Source organism: Drosophila virilis, chromosome 2, assembly GCF_030788295.1.
Source record: "Drosophila virilis strain 15010-1051.87 chromosome 2, Dvir_AGI_RSII-ME, whole genome shotgun sequence".
Classification (NCBI taxonomy): domain Eukaryota; kingdom Metazoa; phylum Arthropoda; class Insecta; order Diptera; family Drosophilidae; genus Drosophila; species Drosophila virilis.
In genome coordinates this window covers 14,386,876-14,403,923 of record NC_091544.1, presented here as the reverse complement: position 1 = coordinate 14,403,923, position 17,048 = coordinate 14,386,876, and the positions used below count along the sequence as shown (strand labels likewise).

Here is a 17,048-nt window from a genome sequence, read left to right as displayed (position 1 = left end):
CGTTCGTTTCCAGCAGAGAAAATTTCCCAAGAGAGTAGAAACGTCTGTGCTCAGCTGAGTGAGACTCGATCGATGTAAAGCACAGTGGGATCCACGGATATGTTTCGTTGCGAAAGTTCATAATATACTGAAGCCCGTGTGATTCCATATGTGTAACTGTTTGTCCAGACTGACTGATTGATAGTCCACAATAATGACATTAAAGATGACAATAATGACAATTTTAGATGGTTTTTGAAAAGTTTCACGAGGTTAAGAAATTAAGAAAATCTCTGCCGTTCTTCAACCGACATTTCTCCTCTAGCAGATGTTCAAGTTCATAATAAATCATAATAAATCACTTGCATATGAACTTTTACTTATACAAGCAATCATATGTACGTATTTATAAACTTAAGTAGGAGTAATCTTGCCAAAAGAAACGGTGCTTTTGTGATTTCGAAAAGTCATATTGCCGCGCGGAAATTTGACGTTTTAGATGGCGGAGCAATGTCGCTTTAATACGGCGAAGGTATGCATTTCATAATTTCGCCAGAAAATAAGCCAAATTCCACTCGTAGGTGCGAAAAAGTGGTGGGTCCAAGACTGGCGAAGGCCTAAATTTTGAACGGTCGACTTTACAATTTTCGAACCTCTGCAATAATAATGTTAATTACGTGTTCCAGAAAATCGGTAATGAAATTTAAGAAATTGATGAGAATAAAAATTACTTTTGTACACAACCCAAATATTCTCATCTTAATTTTACCCCAACTTATAAAGTTTTCAATTAGAAACTTAACTCAAACGTTAACAAATGCAGCGTAACAGATAATTAAATAATAAAGCAGTCGGTTACTTTCTTTGGTATTTTTTATTCAATATCTGAAATTTTCACTAAAATTTTTGCTATGTCTAACATGTTTTATTACTAGTTTAGTTTTTACTTTTCTTAATTGGCCAACAACAAACGGCGTCCTTGCAACTACATTAGGTACGATTTAAATTGTTAGATTAAAAACAAACGAAATTAACTATATTTATACTCGATAGTCATAATTAGTTGCTAACAGTAGTCGATAACTCTTGAAGGACATCTTTTCAGGCTGAAACTAATTTAATTAACTAATGAGATAAGCTATAAAACACAACATGTCCTCGCTTGCAGAATGGGGAACAGTTTTAGGCATTCAGATAAAGCTACATCTGATATCGATATCGATCGTATAGATCTTATGACTTACCAACTAAAATTCCAACAATTTTTGTTTTCGTTCTTTTCCGGTGCTGGCAATTTACCAGTTGCATAAACGTACATACATAAATATACATGTTTGTTGTTGTAAAGGTTATGAAAAAATTATAAATAAATAGTTGTTTGTTATAGTCTTTTCAAGAAGTTTCACTCTAGCGCAATGTAAGTATAATTTAGTTTTGCTCTAAGAATCAATCAAGTTCGAGTACAATGCTTCGCACTCGTATATGTGTTGTTTTGCTTTTGGCACCTACTGTGGTTGTATTCGTAGTAAGTTGAAGTACTTACTACACCATTTAGCTGCTTAGGAAGTGTGTGATTTCTTGTTCTTTTGCTATGTGCAGTGTGCTGAAGGTACATCATTTTACATCAGACCACATAACGATTCGATTCCATTCATCGGCTAACTTGGTTAAATATATACTTAACAGAATGAACCAAAAATGTACGGAACATGCAGTACATTCAATTGTTTGGTTGCTCTTAGTTGTTTGGTTTTTTTTGGTATGTGCAGACGGAGCTGCAAGGATATCGCTGGGCAGCGCGACCTTTTACAAAGGTCCCTGTCGCGATTTCAACTCTTAAATCTAGACAGTACACAAGACACGCAAACTTACAGCTAAGTTTAGACTCTAACTCTTTTTTGAGGCTTAGCGCTATGACGATACGTCCGTATCGGATGCATCAAGCTCGCCGGGTGGATTTCGCTTAATGCAGTCCCGTATGCTTTGCAGAATGATGCCAACTCGTCGATCTAGCGCCTCCAGATGGGGTTGCCAGAGCACCGGACTGACTGGATCCTCGCTCAGCGATTCGCGCATAACCTGCGATAGCGGCTTGGGCCCATTGTGGAATCTTGAAAGATGAAGCACAACAGTAGTCAATTGCTCAGTAACACATACGACTTGGATAAATCTTTGCGGTTACTCACTCTAGCAGCTTTGTGAGCGTCGTCTTTCGTATCAGGCAGCACTGCAAAACTGGCGCCAGTATTGAGAGCTCATCGTGAAACGGACGCCCAAAGCCGCGTCCATGGTCCAAGTGCAGGGGGAAGGTCTCGTTGCCATAGATTCTGTAATGTAGCAAAAGTATTGTTGTCAAATTGCGCATACGTCCCGTCTTTAGCATTGCATAATCATTATTTTCCTTCAAATGTGATTAGAGACAACCGCCAGGGATCAGCCTTAGCCCTGACGTAACGCAATCAGGTGTAACCGGCCACTGACAATGCCAATGCCATTAGCTCAAACAACGCTCCCCTGCATAACAAACACCGTGGCAGCCAGGGCACCTGTCAGCTTCGGAATGCATGCTGATACGATGCGGTTGCCGGCTGCTGTCTTGAGCAGCCGACAGATTTTGCTGCTTTTTGCAGCATGCATGCAAATAACTTTCCGAGGCATTTGCTCCTGTCGTTGAGAATGCTGTGCAGCACCCTTACCAAATATAGAACCAGCAGCAGTGAAGCGGATATAAAGCGTATACGTAACGCGTAGCCGCATTGTAGGCAAGAAGCCAACAACGGCATTTATGCGGAAATAAGCCAATCGCATTAGGTCATACGCCTAGTTCCCACTTGTGAAGCCGAGGAGCCCTCCGCCCATACTCACTTAAAGGTCTCATAATGGTGACGATCCATGTTGCCAGTGAGAAAATCAAATACAGCCATGTCCATGAGGTCAAGCAAACGTCGGCCCTCATCGTAGGGCGGTATATCGCGTACCTGTGACAAAAATGAGATGCTAAATGAAACAACAGTCGGAAAAAAAACTATGCAAGGGAATTGATGCAGGCTGGCGAAGACTTAATTAAGTCAGGAATGATTGCCAGTACAAAAGCTGGAGCAAAAGTAACAAATGAAAACATTTGCATTCCACTCAAGCTTAAATGCAAATTAAATAAAATAACCGCAGCAAGAAGAGCTGTAGACAAAGCGTAGCGGGCGCAACCGGAAGTGGAAATGAAAATGGCACACAAAATTGGGGTAAGCAAAAGGCGACCGCCATCCACCATCCGCCCTTCGCCCTCTTAGTTAGTAACCAACTGGCGAACGATTTACTTACCAGAGCACAATAATTGGCATCTGTCTCCCATTGAGCCTTCTTTCGCTTGTGATAGGAACGTCGCCAAGGATGCCGCCAGAGCTGTAGAAGAAGGCGAAATATAAAATCAATATCAATTTGAGCTGCACAGTGTAAGAATCTAAAGCTACTGAGCAGCATTAATATGCCACGAGTGTGCGTCGGGTGGGCATCAGCTAAAACATTTATTTATCATCCCCGCAATATGACAATATTATTTTTGTATTTTTGTACTTTTATTTTTTATTTCGTTTCTGCTTGATTTTCTTGGGACGCTTCTGCACTATAAGCGAAATTAAATTATTTGCCGGGCTACTAAGAAACGTAATAAAACGCTATCCAGCATTTTGCTTGGCTTCGCGACGGCTTTTATGCCGGACCTCAACGACCGCAACTTACCTTCCGTCCCTATGCATTTGGCAATGGCAAGGAGCGCGTTTTGGTGTAGCGAAGCATTTTATGTTCGTGGGAGGGGCGGTAACAACAACAATGCAGTGACCAAAAATATGTAGAAAAATTAAAAAGAAAGGTTCAGATAAAAATCATAATAATAAAATCGCTGTGCGTTCGCCGTTGCGTGGGCGTGGCATGTCTGCGTAATGACCGGAAGCCCACATGGGCCACAAAATGTAGCAGGAGGCGTAAAAGCAAATAAAAAACCAGGAAGCGCGCCAAAGTAGATGCAGCAGCAAAAAGCAAACACAAAGCCAACACGTAAAAGTAAGGTAAGTTAACGGCAACAATGCGACGACGGGGAAAGGATTGTTTGCATATAAAGCAGATCCCTCCGCCTCCGCATAAAGTGCATAAATCAAGCGAAATTAAATTCCCAAAAAAAGACAAGGGCATGCAGAAAAAGCGTTGGGGCGACCAAAAAAAAAAAAAAAAAAAAACAACACCAAAAATGTGGCAAGACGAGAATGAGGCAAGCATTTTCAGAGTTTTATTTAGTTTGCTGCATGTTAAATGCGTTAGCGAAATGCTTGAAAATTCGCATGGATGAACGTTTATGACAAGCAATTTAAATAAATTAAACTAAATTATCAAGCCAAAATTATTAGTAAGATGTTAAGCTTATAAAATATGGCGAGTGAGATGTGATATTCAATTATTAAAATAAAATCGAAATAAAGTGCATTTATTTTGTATAAAGTTTAGCCATATTTTAAGCCATTCACAGCTTAGATAAGCAGGAATACCATTTTGCCATCGTCAGCTTCTCTTTGTTTCTACACAGCAATTAACGAGGGTGCAAATCAAATTTGCAATATAATTAAAATTCTTCACTGTTGCGAAATTGTTTGTTATTTTCTTTAGACGGTTGCCTCGAGGCGACTTCAAAGAACAGTTAAAGTGAATAAAAGCCAAAAGGTTGCTGCAACAAAAACAATGGGAAAATCCCTATGCTGTTTTCTCAAGTAAAATGATCTCCTGTGCATAATTTACAGCGTTGCTTACGCTTAATCTCTGGTATACTCTTAACCATTTTCTACTTGTTAACTGCTGGAAGGCAAGCCGAAAACAAGTAGAAAAAATTAATAGAATAATTCCTTTGAGGCACAAGTGCAAAAAAAGAAATATGTATATAAATGTTTCAACTGCGGCAAATCTGTCTGCAAAATGCTGGGGGACACGGTCAAAGGGATAAAAGCTCTTCTAACCACGCAGCTGATGCAAAACATTGCTGGGGGAGCTGGGTTTAGGTTTTGCTTTAAATTTGCACTGATTTGCATTTAAAACCCGTTGCCGCTGTACCCTTTTGATGGAGTGTACTCTAGAATTTATTAACGTCTACCCGAGACGCTGCATTTATATTTAATTTTATGCTTTACGAGCCGCTGAAGAACTGATACAAATATTTTTGTTTTTAAGTAATTGAAGCGTCAGGCGGCAAAACGAATGAATGGACGGAATTGCTGACTGACCAGGCCGAGTGCTGAGGCAAATAATGGATACGAAATAGAAAAAATTATGCAAATTAAATGCGAGTTTTTAGGACCAACAATAAAGCAATGAAGTGCCTTCCAAGTAAGTAGCCAGTTAAATTTCCTCCTTATCCTTGTCCGGTGCTGCCAACATACCAAGCGAACTAAATGAACTGGTCACCATCGGAATACCAGGGTCAGAGCAGGGTTTACAAAGTTTATATTACGTAAAGCAGGCAAGAAGCTTACCTGTTGCACGTATACCTGGACTCGCATGTAAGCACATGCTTAGTAAATAATGTGATTTTATATTTAGTTTGTCCAAGCGTACGAAATTAGTAATGTAAGCGGAAGATTCTAGCGATCAGAGAATATAAAGTCTAATCTAGCATTGCGTTAGGAGTTGTTATGCATTAATCAAAAGCCACTTAGTCGGGCCTACTAAAGAGCCTACTACATGCGTCCCTTATGGGTTGACCAACATGAGACCCGAATGCGTGTATGAGTGTGTGTGCTGTTGAGTTCCGAGAGTTGTTTGTTGCTGACCTACCTTGCGATTGGAGGTCTCAAAGCTCGGCAGAAATGCGGCAAAGGAGCCCTCCAGCATGTCCGGATTGCCACAAATGGCATGCGAAGTGTCGCAATAGTACGAGCACTTGCCATGGAAGCATAAATTCAACGATGGCGAAACAAAGAATGTCTTCAATAAATTCTCGTCGGCCAGTTGATAAATTTCGGTCGTTATGTTCAGCGTGCGACCAGCGACAGGCATTGCGCGACGAAAGCCCAGAACTCTGAAACACACAAAAAAAAATTTATGCCATGAGCGCTGTGAGAAAAATAAGTGGTAAATAAACATATTTGCTGGAGTGCGTGTGCAAAGAAAACGAATGATATGCACATCGTTAGTAGACTTTGAAATACTCTACATTGTACATTGTATATATAAGAGCTTACAATACATTTTTTTTTTCAAATAAAATTTTGTCTTCAAGGCTTGAACTATTTAGAGTTTCCGTTTATCTTTAACCCACCCTAACCGCACCGTAATACCAAATTGTGCGAACTCTTCACTAAACTGTGGACTCTAAAGTGAGTGCGGAAAATCTATTTACAAGTATCTGTCAGACACGCCGCTTATGTTTGACCGGCAGAGGGGCCGACCAAGTAGATGAACTGTTTGGGTACACGAAAAATGTTCAGTGTCTGGGGAATGCCCCCGTAGTTACCAGTGAAATGCCATAATTCTGGCAGCATTCCATTATTGTCTGGCCAACAAGTTTGTACCCTGGGAGCCCTTCGAACGGAGATTTGATTATGGGTGCGTGTGGCTGCCACAACAATTTTAAAAGCTCTGTTGTCTATTTAAATCTAAAGCGATGCTGCATGACTCTGATTATGAGGGCATCAAACTATTAGCTATGCTAACATTTTCAATCCAAATCAAGAGTGCGCTTTAATTGGCTTTTAAAATAGGCACACTCGTTTCATACATTTCTTTCTTATTTAAGATCATTTATTTGCATATATCGCATCACTGTTAGGATATGTGCCCAGTCATCATAAATAATAAACAAAAATGGGTTTGCCAACAGCTCTTGGGTGTTAAATTTGAACTTCTAATCGCAAGGCAGCAGACATGGTGTAAGCGGATTTTGGTTTTATATCCTTAATTGTAAAGGGTTTTGGGCATATAACAAATGTTGATTAAAGGAGACAGCCGAAATTGCTGGTTATGTTATAAAATAATAATAAAACCTGGTCGGTGAAACATGCCTTGCTTGTGGAAAATCACAATATTCGGTTATTTTCAATTAAATTATAATAACTGCTGTCTACTGATAGAGCATTTATTCGCGCGCATATCTATACAGAGACTTACATTTAATTATTGCATTCTACTGCCAGAGACTATTTAATTTATTATTTCAATTTGCATAAATATTTTCGTTCAATGTGATAAATGCAATTAAAAATAAAATCTAAAATAAATATACGGTAATTTCGCATGCAAAAATGCGAGCGATTCGATGATTTTTATTGCATAAATTGCAACTGCATTTTTTTGCACAATTCACTGCGCTTTCAATGATATTTGTGAACGTGGCTGGGAAGAAGCCGAAAACTCACCTGTCCAAATGGAAGGCAGCAATCTCGGCATTGTGGCGCTCATAGTCTGTGAAGTAGAAATGATTGGGCAACGTTTGCTGGTCCCTCGGAAACCTGGAAAAAAAAAAACAGATGGAAAAGGCACAAAAGTTTGTATAATAATTAATTAAATTTAAAGTGTGGGCACCATATTCATTAAAGTGCATTTGCATATAGCGCGAGAAACGGCTTCTTTTACTATAGAAACGGACGGCTGGAAGGATGGATGGACGGAGATGGGCGGTTTGTTGGCGCGGTTAACTGATTGCTATATGGCTTCTTAATTACTTACACTGCGACACCGCAGCGTAATTCAAAAAACGTTTCATTTAAATTGCAAATGAAGAACATTAAAAGGACACTTTACACTTTACTTTGGCAACTGCGGCGGTTGCCGTGGCTTGGCCCGTGCAAACTGGCCAAAGACCGCGTTGAAATCTCATTAAAAATCGCGTATAAATGTTCGAGTCAAGTTACAATCCATTTTAAGCGCATTTCAGTACATTGAATTCACTGCAGCGCCCATTTGCTGGCCACAGCGATGTCAGGGTTGGTAAATTATATTTACTCAGGTCGGAAGTGCTGACAAGTAGCAATTGCAATCGATGTGAATTTTAACAATATTTTCGCTCTTTTTAACTTACGCTTAAAAATCATGTGTGTTCTCGCACTTACCGCATGGGCTTCATTAGAGCCTTGATGTCATTGGGATACTCAATAATTAGCTTCAGCTGTGTTCCGCCCTCTTTTTGGACTGTGGAAAGTGTAAGAGCAGAGAGAAAACAATTAAATTATTTCGGTAAAGCAGAAGAACGCATTCTTGAGTTTGATTGAAAGAACAGTTTGTGGCTTAAAAGGTTGCAGCTCAGCACACAATTTGCACAACGTTGCACACATGTTATGGGCCACAAGATGAAGAAGAAGGCGAATAGAAGCAACAACAACAGCAGCGGCTTTTGCTGATATGGCAATCTTTGAAATTGCATTAAGCGAAAGTGCATGCCCAAATTACACTTGGCTAAATTGCAATTAAAATGCATAAAGCCAACAAAAATATTACTTTTACGCAAAATGGTCACAGTGAAACAAAATTGCCTTGCTTTTGTCCGTCGGACTGAGCAACACAATAATAGACACATCAAAACCATATTTTTGCTGGCCGTACACATATTTATTTAAAGGCAGAAGTCTCTTGTGTGCAGAAGACAGAGGCCATAAGTACAGGAAAACCTAATCCTGTGCTGCACAAACACCATTAAAATGCTAAGCTAGAGCCATACGTACATTGTGCAATACAAGATACACTCAACTGCCGGGCAGCTCGACGTCCTACAAATTCCTTTAAACTCCAGACGAAACTTAAGGAGAACGAAGATATTCTTTTACTAGTGAAATGAAATAATCGAGGACTTTTATAAAAGAATTCAATAGATGACTGCAGTGAAAAGGTACAAATGAAATATACACATGCCCAGAATGTTGCATCAATCAGTTAATTGGCTTAAGGTTATTTCAATTTCAGCATATTCCAGTTAACGAGGCGTTTACATGATTTATTGTGGGCAACACTCAGCTCAGTCAATTTATGCAAAAGTTACTTCCTTAAAGCGTATGAGGCATCGTTGTCATTGTTGTTGCTGTTGGCACTGCGAACGCTGAATGAGTTTTGCACTTTGTCTTGTACATTTTACATTTTAATGTTGTTGCGTGCTTTTTGTGCGCATGCTGCAAAGTTTATTATTAATAAATTAGAGCCATAGTAAACTTTCAAATGAAAATAGTTTTGCCTGCCACCTTGGCGGCTCTCTATAATCCAAGTAAGTTTTGTGCCGCTCCTTCGCATAATTAAGTTAAATGTGCAACCAACCAGAGGGCAAATAAGTTTACAAAAGCAGCTCAACTTGAATGCTGGGACGGCAAGCACTCGCGTATTTATGGATTTACTATGGCTTTAAATGTAGGTTGGTGTTTGAGCAGCTCTTATGTACATGTGTAGCACTTACCCACATGCTGTATTGGCAGCCTGATCATGTCACGTAGCACTGCATCGACCAGGGTATCCTGCTCGCTGTATAGCTCCTTTTTGGTAATGCGCAATTGGAAGCGTTCCAAATTGCTGGCGTTTGCTCTGCAATGTAAGTAAGAAATAAAAGAAACTTTAGTCAGCTGTCGTTTCGCGAGCATTAAGACCGACAATCACCCAGCTTAAAAAACATAGCGGAAGCGCTTATAAGCATGCTACGAGAACGCCTTGGGACGCAATGCGAGTTTCAAGTTGCTGTAATGATTGTCACAATGATTTATCAAAGCAGCCGCCAGCCGGCAGCTGATGCAGGAAATCTTCGATATTGCACTCTTCGCTCTCTGTGTTTTTGCCATGCCAATTTGGCTTTCAAATGCAATCTCTCGCTTTGCCTGCATTGACTCGTACGCACACAAAGCACACAGCATTTTTTCGATGTAATGCTTGCATTGCCTTTGACAATTTTTCTTGAAGTGCGTTACCCGCTTTTGCCAGCAGGCGATGGCCAGTAAAAAATAAAAAAAACAGTAGTGCCACCTTTCTCCCCCGCTTGATCACTCTAAATGGTATTTTAAACTTTTCTCTTTTATACACAGCCTGTTTGGCTTTTATTGTCTTTGAACGTTAGCATTTCAACAGTTTATTTAAGCAGTTTGCTTTAGTTTACCTGACTAAGCATTAAATTCGATTGAAATTTCCAACTTAAATGCGCTCAATCTGCTTTATTGCAATTACAGTTGCATACTTTTTGGCTGCTGGCGTAACTACTGACACAACGCGCAACAAATTATCAGCCCAGAAGAAAAACTAAATAAATACCAAGAAACACAGCAAGTGACAAATTGAATTGTTGAAATGTTGCTGTTGCTGCTGGCCAAACTGTGAATCTTCCCACAGGGCCAACCACGCACAGCATGAGCAAGGGGCAGTGTCTACGGCATTGTGTGCCGTATTTATCAAGATAATGTAGTCAGCGTTCGTCTAACTCTTTTGAGGCTAGCAGCCAACTTGGCTGCACTCACGTAACTTCCATGGCCAGCGTTCTTTACATCGTTCTCCTTTTTGTCGTTGTCGTCACTGTCAACTACAATGATTGCTGTTCCTGCCTGTCTGGGCGTCTGGCCGTCTGTCTAGCTGGTTAACTGGCTGGCTTGCTGCTGTTGGCCCAGAGTCAACTTGGTGCTGGTGCTCTGACTTAAATCCTTTTCATAATTTGCTAGATGACGTCTGTGATACTTTACGCAGGCAACGCTTTAATGCTGCTTCCTGCGCTGCTGTTTGCTCCAGCTCTGGGTGGCAGGAAGGAAACAACTGTCTGAACAGCCAACCCCTGTGTGCCAAGACCGACGCAAAATGACTTTCAATATTTTAACTTTTTATGAAAATGGGGGGCAGTTTCCTGTCTACCTGGACTGCCTAGTAATGAGTGCGCTAGGTGTATGAACAGAAGTTCAAAGACTGTGAAAAATGAGCGAGCTGCATGCGCCGTTTTAAATTTTTAAAGCGTAAGCTTGTCTGCAATTAAAAGCAGATGATTTGGTTATGCCTTGGCAGCAGATGGCAATTGTCATGAAATAGCCAAGAAATTGACGAGGGTTCATGTTGAGGTCGCAGGCACAGCTGCTATGTGTGGTCGACACTTGGCACACCAGCAGGGGTTATAGTTCATTTGAGCCAGTGCAGAGCATTGCGGCTACACTGGTGACTACGAATCCAATTTCCGTGCATGTTTCATTTGTCAAATGCCCCAGAAAGCAATGGGGCAGCTGGAGAGCTGCGTAATTGATGAAGCAGCTCGTTCAGACATTGACTAATCACAAGACGCTGCCCAGCTGGCTATATGTTGAGGTTGGCGGGTTGTTCAAATATTCTGTCAATGGTTTGAAGCTTTAAGAGATATTGCGTAAATCCCTTCAACATATTCTGTACGCATTACTTGATGAAAGCCCCTTGTTATCAGTTACACGCTATCAACAACATGTGGAAGAGCATTTTGCATTGCATGTGCAACAAATATTAGTCAGATGTTACTATAACCAAGAAATATGAAAACCTGAAAGTGGCAAGTGGCCTACGCACACACACACAAACACGAATACAGACGAAAGTTTTCTGTACAAAATGTTGACAAGTCGGTGGCAATAATAGAAATAAGATGCAAAGATTTTTACATAACATGTCAACATGTTGTTAGTGGTCTCCCTGGTAACTGATTGGTATTGAGAACAGCTTTATTGATAACGATCATAACATTTCAAATAATACTATATATATTCGTTAGTTTCTTTCAAAAGAACTTGTTCATTTATAAATTTTAAACAAAGCTCACTAATCAACCTCGTTACGACAGCTAAAAGAAGAAGAATATCAACAAGATGAAAATCTTTGTTATTGTTGACTAAAGGAAAGCCAAGCAGAATGCACAAAGGGAAAATTCATTTTGATTATATTCTCGTTTATTTTCATCAACTGCAATTTCAGCTTAATTAACATAAAATAAAACTTTGTTCAACTGCTCCTATAATTCATTTTAGATATGAGTACTTACAAAGAATATGTTAAATTTCACTAAAACGCAAATATAAAGCTGTCGACTACCCCTTTCAACTTCACAAAAAAAAACTATTTAACTGAAAAGTAAAATATTAGAATTTAAGGTTTTTTTTTTGTATTTATAAAAAATTTAACTTTAATCAAACCTTGCGGTTGGCCAAATCTGTCCAAGGGCCTAGCTCTCAGTTGAATTAGTTGTCCTTACCCTTGACTTATTTTATTTGTTGCAATAACTGCTATCAGCCGGCATGTTGCGGGTGTGTCCCAAGACGTTCGCTGTAACTTTACCTCCGCCCCATAATTATTTCAGCATAAGAAAATGTCGGTAAACTTTGCCATCTCCGATTCCGTTTACAGCTGCACCAGGGCACAACCACTTCCAGATCTTGGCCGAGTGCTTAGAAAGTGAAAAACTTTGTGCGTGCGAAATTGTGGCAAGCAGACAACCAGCGAATAGCCCAACAACGCAACCGCGGCCAAGATTCTAGCGGCGACAGCCGACGGCCGACAGGCGGACACTTTGAACTGAGTTGCAAAAACAACGCAAACAAAGCGAAAATTAAACTTATATTGTTGCGTTTGCCAGGCAACAAGGATAAACTTCAGCCGCGGCAGAGCGCGAACATTAAAAGCAGTGACAGCGAGCCAGCTGCTGCTACGACGGCAACTGAATAAGGAATATCCATGCTAGCTGGCAAAATGTCAGCGTACTTTAGTTTAACACACTCGCCGACATTGAGCATAGTCTTTTATTAGGACGCGTCTGTGGCAACCGCAATGCCATCCGCATTCAGATGCGGGCCGGGCCAACAGCTGCTTAACTTGCAGTTGGTTAGTGAGTTTTTCCTTTTTTTTTTTTCTCTTGTTATTCGGCTGTAATTCGTTTGAAATAAGATTACTGTCCCAGCTCAACGTGGTCGCAATTGCGGGCTAATTAAAAATTTGTCATACTAATTAAATGCACTCCAAGAGAAGACGTGACGGGATAACGGCAGGGCGGCAGCAAGACCCTGCGGCTTATGGTAAATCAGTGGCAGCTGCAACATTTGATCATCAAAACGTGAAAAATGTAATTATGTTTTAGCCAATAAAGAGCGCGGCTTATGCTAGTTAGCTACCCAGCTACCATAATGCTCGTCATATATCATATAGAAATATTTAGGCAGATTTGCATTTTCTGTAAGCTGCATTTTCTACCAAAGCCACCTGAGCGTCGTTGCATGCTTGAAAAAACCGTCACAAAACTGCTGACAAAGCTGCCACAGCCCGCGCCCTGACAAAAAAGAGACAAGGCAAGAGGCGGCCTAAGCCACATGAGCTTGGCACGCGTCTACTGTCGTAGCTAACAATGCTAACCCGCGAAACGGAATTTTAATGAGATATTACTGACGAAAGCTGTAACAGCAGAGCCAGAGCATAGATCAAATTGCGACTATGTTCTGCACTATATTTAAAACAAAGTGATTTTGCTAACAAAATGTATGTAACTTAGAAGAGAATAAATTATGTCAGTTAAAGCATTTTCAGCTTATATTAAGCACTTAAGTATATACATACGTATTCGTTGATGTGTCTGATGATATTTGAGCTATACACAGAGTATCTAAAAGTGTAGCAAGTATAGCTAGAGCCTTCCTGTTTTTTTTTTGCACGTTTACTGTAAGCAATTTTGCTTGTTAATGAAATTTGCATTTGAGCTACGTGCAGCGCAAAAAACATTTGACTCTGTTTCGGTGATGTGCGATAAATTAGAAAATCAAGAATTTTATGCTAATGCCAACACCCACAGACCGCAACAAAACGCCAGCGCTAAGAATAACATACTTTTAGCTTGACAAGTTTTCACCACTTTACGTTTTTCTCAATTTACTTTTATTTTTTCTACTTTTCTTGTGCGCCAGCTATTCGAGCAAATGAAATTACTCATACGCCACGTTTTCAATTTTTATAAAGACTGCTAGACTGACTCGAAGCAGCGACGGCGACGAAGCAGCTGCACGACTTTTCGTGAACGGAACGGAAGAAGGTAAAACCTAAGCTGATTACTGTGCAAGGAAATCAAATGAATTTGCAGTGAAGAAAAATCCAGTGCTACATTAAATGAGAGGAGGGGCAGCTGCGGTACCCAATCCGCATTGATTTCTTTATTGCAATTTTATTTGATTGCGCTCATATAAAATTACGTATACGCAATGTTGAGACGAGTACTGTAACATAGAGCTAAAATCTCATCAGACCTATCAGCGAGTGGCAGCACGCATGCAATCGTTGTCAACATTTACAACAACAACAACAACATAAGCGGATACGTCAACCGCAGCATCAACAATCCGCCAACACTTATGAGGATGGAGCAGGGGCAACCGGAAGCGGAAACGTTAACGTTAGAGCAAGCATCTAAAACGTAAATGTGTCACGTAAATGGAGCGTAAATTTCAATAAAAATCATTTCAATTCTACCAAAGCCAAAAGGAACCGTAACTGCTTCAATCGTACGCCACACGGGCAGGCTGAAAATGTACGTAGTCTTGGTGGGTGGCTTGGGTGGCTGCTATCTCCACAATTACAGCAGTCGGCCCACGTGCCTGGCAGATGTAAGTGAAACCGTAATCTGGCAATGCAAACCAAAGTACGAAGGTACGCAAGAAGGTAAAACACTAAGCATTATGCCTTCCGCTTAAGGGAAATTGAATTTTTCGTCCAGCTTCCGCTCGTCTGCCATTAACAATAGCACTTAACTACTCAATATCACTCACCCAACTTGGCGATGCAGCATCTCTGCCAGCGTGGGGTTGTTAACCGTCACATCTGGCGCATTATCAACTATGACATGAACGTACTCGTCAGATACCAGCAGCTTCTGTAGATCCACATACCGATCGTGTGGCGTTACCTTTCGCGTGGTGAGCGTAGAACCAGCGACTACCGTCTCCTGGCCACTAGTTGTGCCGCCACTTTGACTGCCCGAGGGTTGAGCCTGAGTTGATGCCTCCTTGGAGCCTGAAGAGTTGCTGTAAGAAAGTGCGTTTAAAAAAGGCAATAATTATTTTGAATTCCAGGCACACTTTTATAATGGGCCTAGTCAGTTACTGCAAATTCCAAGTACCTGTGGCGCTCAACCAATGCACTGTGCACACAACCGACTGGCACAAGTTGCCCGTTGAAGGATTTGCTCACAAGGTCGAGCTATGTTTAAGTTACATTTAATCGTAGGCCTATGCTCTACACACAAACACACACGCGCACATTAAACTTGACTGCTGTGACCAGGATTACGGGCTGAGAGGCCTTTTGCTATATGGCCCAGCTTAAATTGTGTAAACAGTGAACGACACTAGAAAAGTATTAATAAAATGTAAACATATATATGTATGGTCCACACATCTATTAGTCCTAGCTCAGTCCTAGCTATTTTCTAATAAGACTGGGCCATTTAAGCTACATCTCATAGACATTTCACTTAACTCATCTCAGTTGCTGGTGTTGTTTGGCTTACTTTGAACTTGGAGCAGATGGCAGTCAGGTTCTTGCAGCTGCTTGTTATCATAATATTCGGCAGTTGCTCGTGTGCTTCTCGTAATTGGAGTGCTGCTCGCTTTGGTCATTAAAATAAATTTCAAATATGCCTACGACAAGTTGGTAAAATGCAAAAGACGGATGTTGCATCATTAAACGAAGGGTTTACGCGCTGAGAGTTGGCTCAAATCAAGTCCTGCAAATTGCTTCAACTCAGCCGCAAAACTTTGTGCATTGTCGCTTGAATTTTTAAGTGCGTAACAATTTCAGGTTATTTTTTACAACCTCACCATCTTTATGCCCATATTATATGTCTCTGTTCTGGGCTTGTCTCTGGGCGTCAGTCAAAAGGTGCGTAACAGGGGCAGCGGCGGGCAAAGTGCGAAACTTTTTCAATTAACAGTTGCTGGCAAGCTTAAACTTTACAGCCGCTTCAGACCGTCGGATCCTTTTGCTCACTGTCTTTGTCATTGCCGAAGGGCCCATAATGCACACCTCTTAACGAGGCTCAGCAGATTTTACGCTTTTAATGCTGTTGTACACTGAAGGATGCGACGTAATGACATTATGTGTGACAATGAGCTTACTTTGTTGCACGTATACAGTTTACCAACAGTTAGGAATGCAAAAGTACTTAGGCTCCATTTAAATAGATTTATGCAATACACCACATTGATTTTCCGGCCAAACACACATTATGTGATTGTGGCTAACAAGCCACGTGTCAGGTAAGTCAATCGCATTATTTAGCATCAGCTATGTAACGCAACATGACAATATGGCAACACGGCAGCATAGATCGATGCTCGATGTGGCCTGCACTTAATTAAACCAACGACAAATTTCCTCATTAAAGTGTCACGTGTGATGCGTAGAGCAGGTGACCTCTGCATTATCTTCACTTAGGTATGTAACGTAACGTGGTTAATTTAACAGTTTAGATATTGCATATATCACTGGCTCATTCTGGATAGTGTGAAGTACAGCTGACTGCGCTGCCAGACTGGTTAATATAAACTTTTGTTTATAAACAGATCCCTGCACAGACAAAAATTTCGTCAGCACATAGCAAAATCGATAAGAGTATCATGTGGCGTTAATGCTTACGATCCGAATTATCGCTTTAATTCTATCAGAGTCTTGGGAAAAATAAACAACAGGATGTGATTCGGCGTGTTCGTTTGCTCTGCAGGTCAATGATCGATTCGAATTATGGCTCGTAAAAAAATTCTTGCGCGCATTTGCTGATAACGAAACATTTTAATAGCTTCACATTAGGTTGATTGAATTTCTATTTCTATATAAATTACAAAATTGCTGCTGTCCCTTCTTGGGTCGCCCAATTGGAGTCAGACTCTCATTTGACCTTATAAATAATTGTCCAAATCTCAAGCGGAGAGCGCAAAAAAAACGTTCAAAAAATTAAACTTATTTAAATGTGTATCGTATCAACTTCACTCCGCACCACATGAAATTATTAATGCATAAACATCATTTTCCATTTATCATAACACTAATTATTTGATATATTGAGGGTAAGAGCCAAAGGAAACATGATCAAGATTTGG

At 40.5% G+C, this 17,048-nt stretch overlaps 1 protein-coding gene across 2 annotated transcripts in view; it reads right to left on the bottom strand.

Annotated features, from left to right (window-relative positions):
- Positions 1–834: 834 nt before the first annotated feature.
- The window catches only part of LOC6630177 (uncharacterized), a 59,458-nt gene continuing 43,244 nt past the window's right edge, over positions 835–17,048 (bottom strand). For both annotated transcript variants that reach the window (XM_070207675.1, XM_070207676.1), the window contains 9 exons: positions 14,721–14,975; positions 9,392–9,516; positions 8,064–8,142; positions 7,371–7,463; positions 5,791–6,034; positions 3,298–3,378; positions 2,845–2,957; positions 2,166–2,306; positions 835–2,089 (listed from right to left, as the gene is read on the bottom strand). In XM_070207675.1, coding sequence (XP_070063776.1) covers positions 1,891–2,089; positions 2,166–2,306; positions 2,845–2,957; positions 3,298–3,378; positions 5,791–6,034; positions 7,371–7,463; positions 8,064–8,142; positions 9,392–9,516; positions 14,721–14,975 — 1,330 coding nt within the window. In that variant the 3' untranslated portion in view covers positions 835–1,890. The remainder of the gene's footprint in view (positions 2,090–2,165; positions 2,307–2,844; positions 2,958–3,297; positions 3,379–5,790; positions 6,035–7,370; positions 7,464–8,063; positions 8,143–9,391; positions 9,517–14,720; positions 14,976–17,048) is intronic.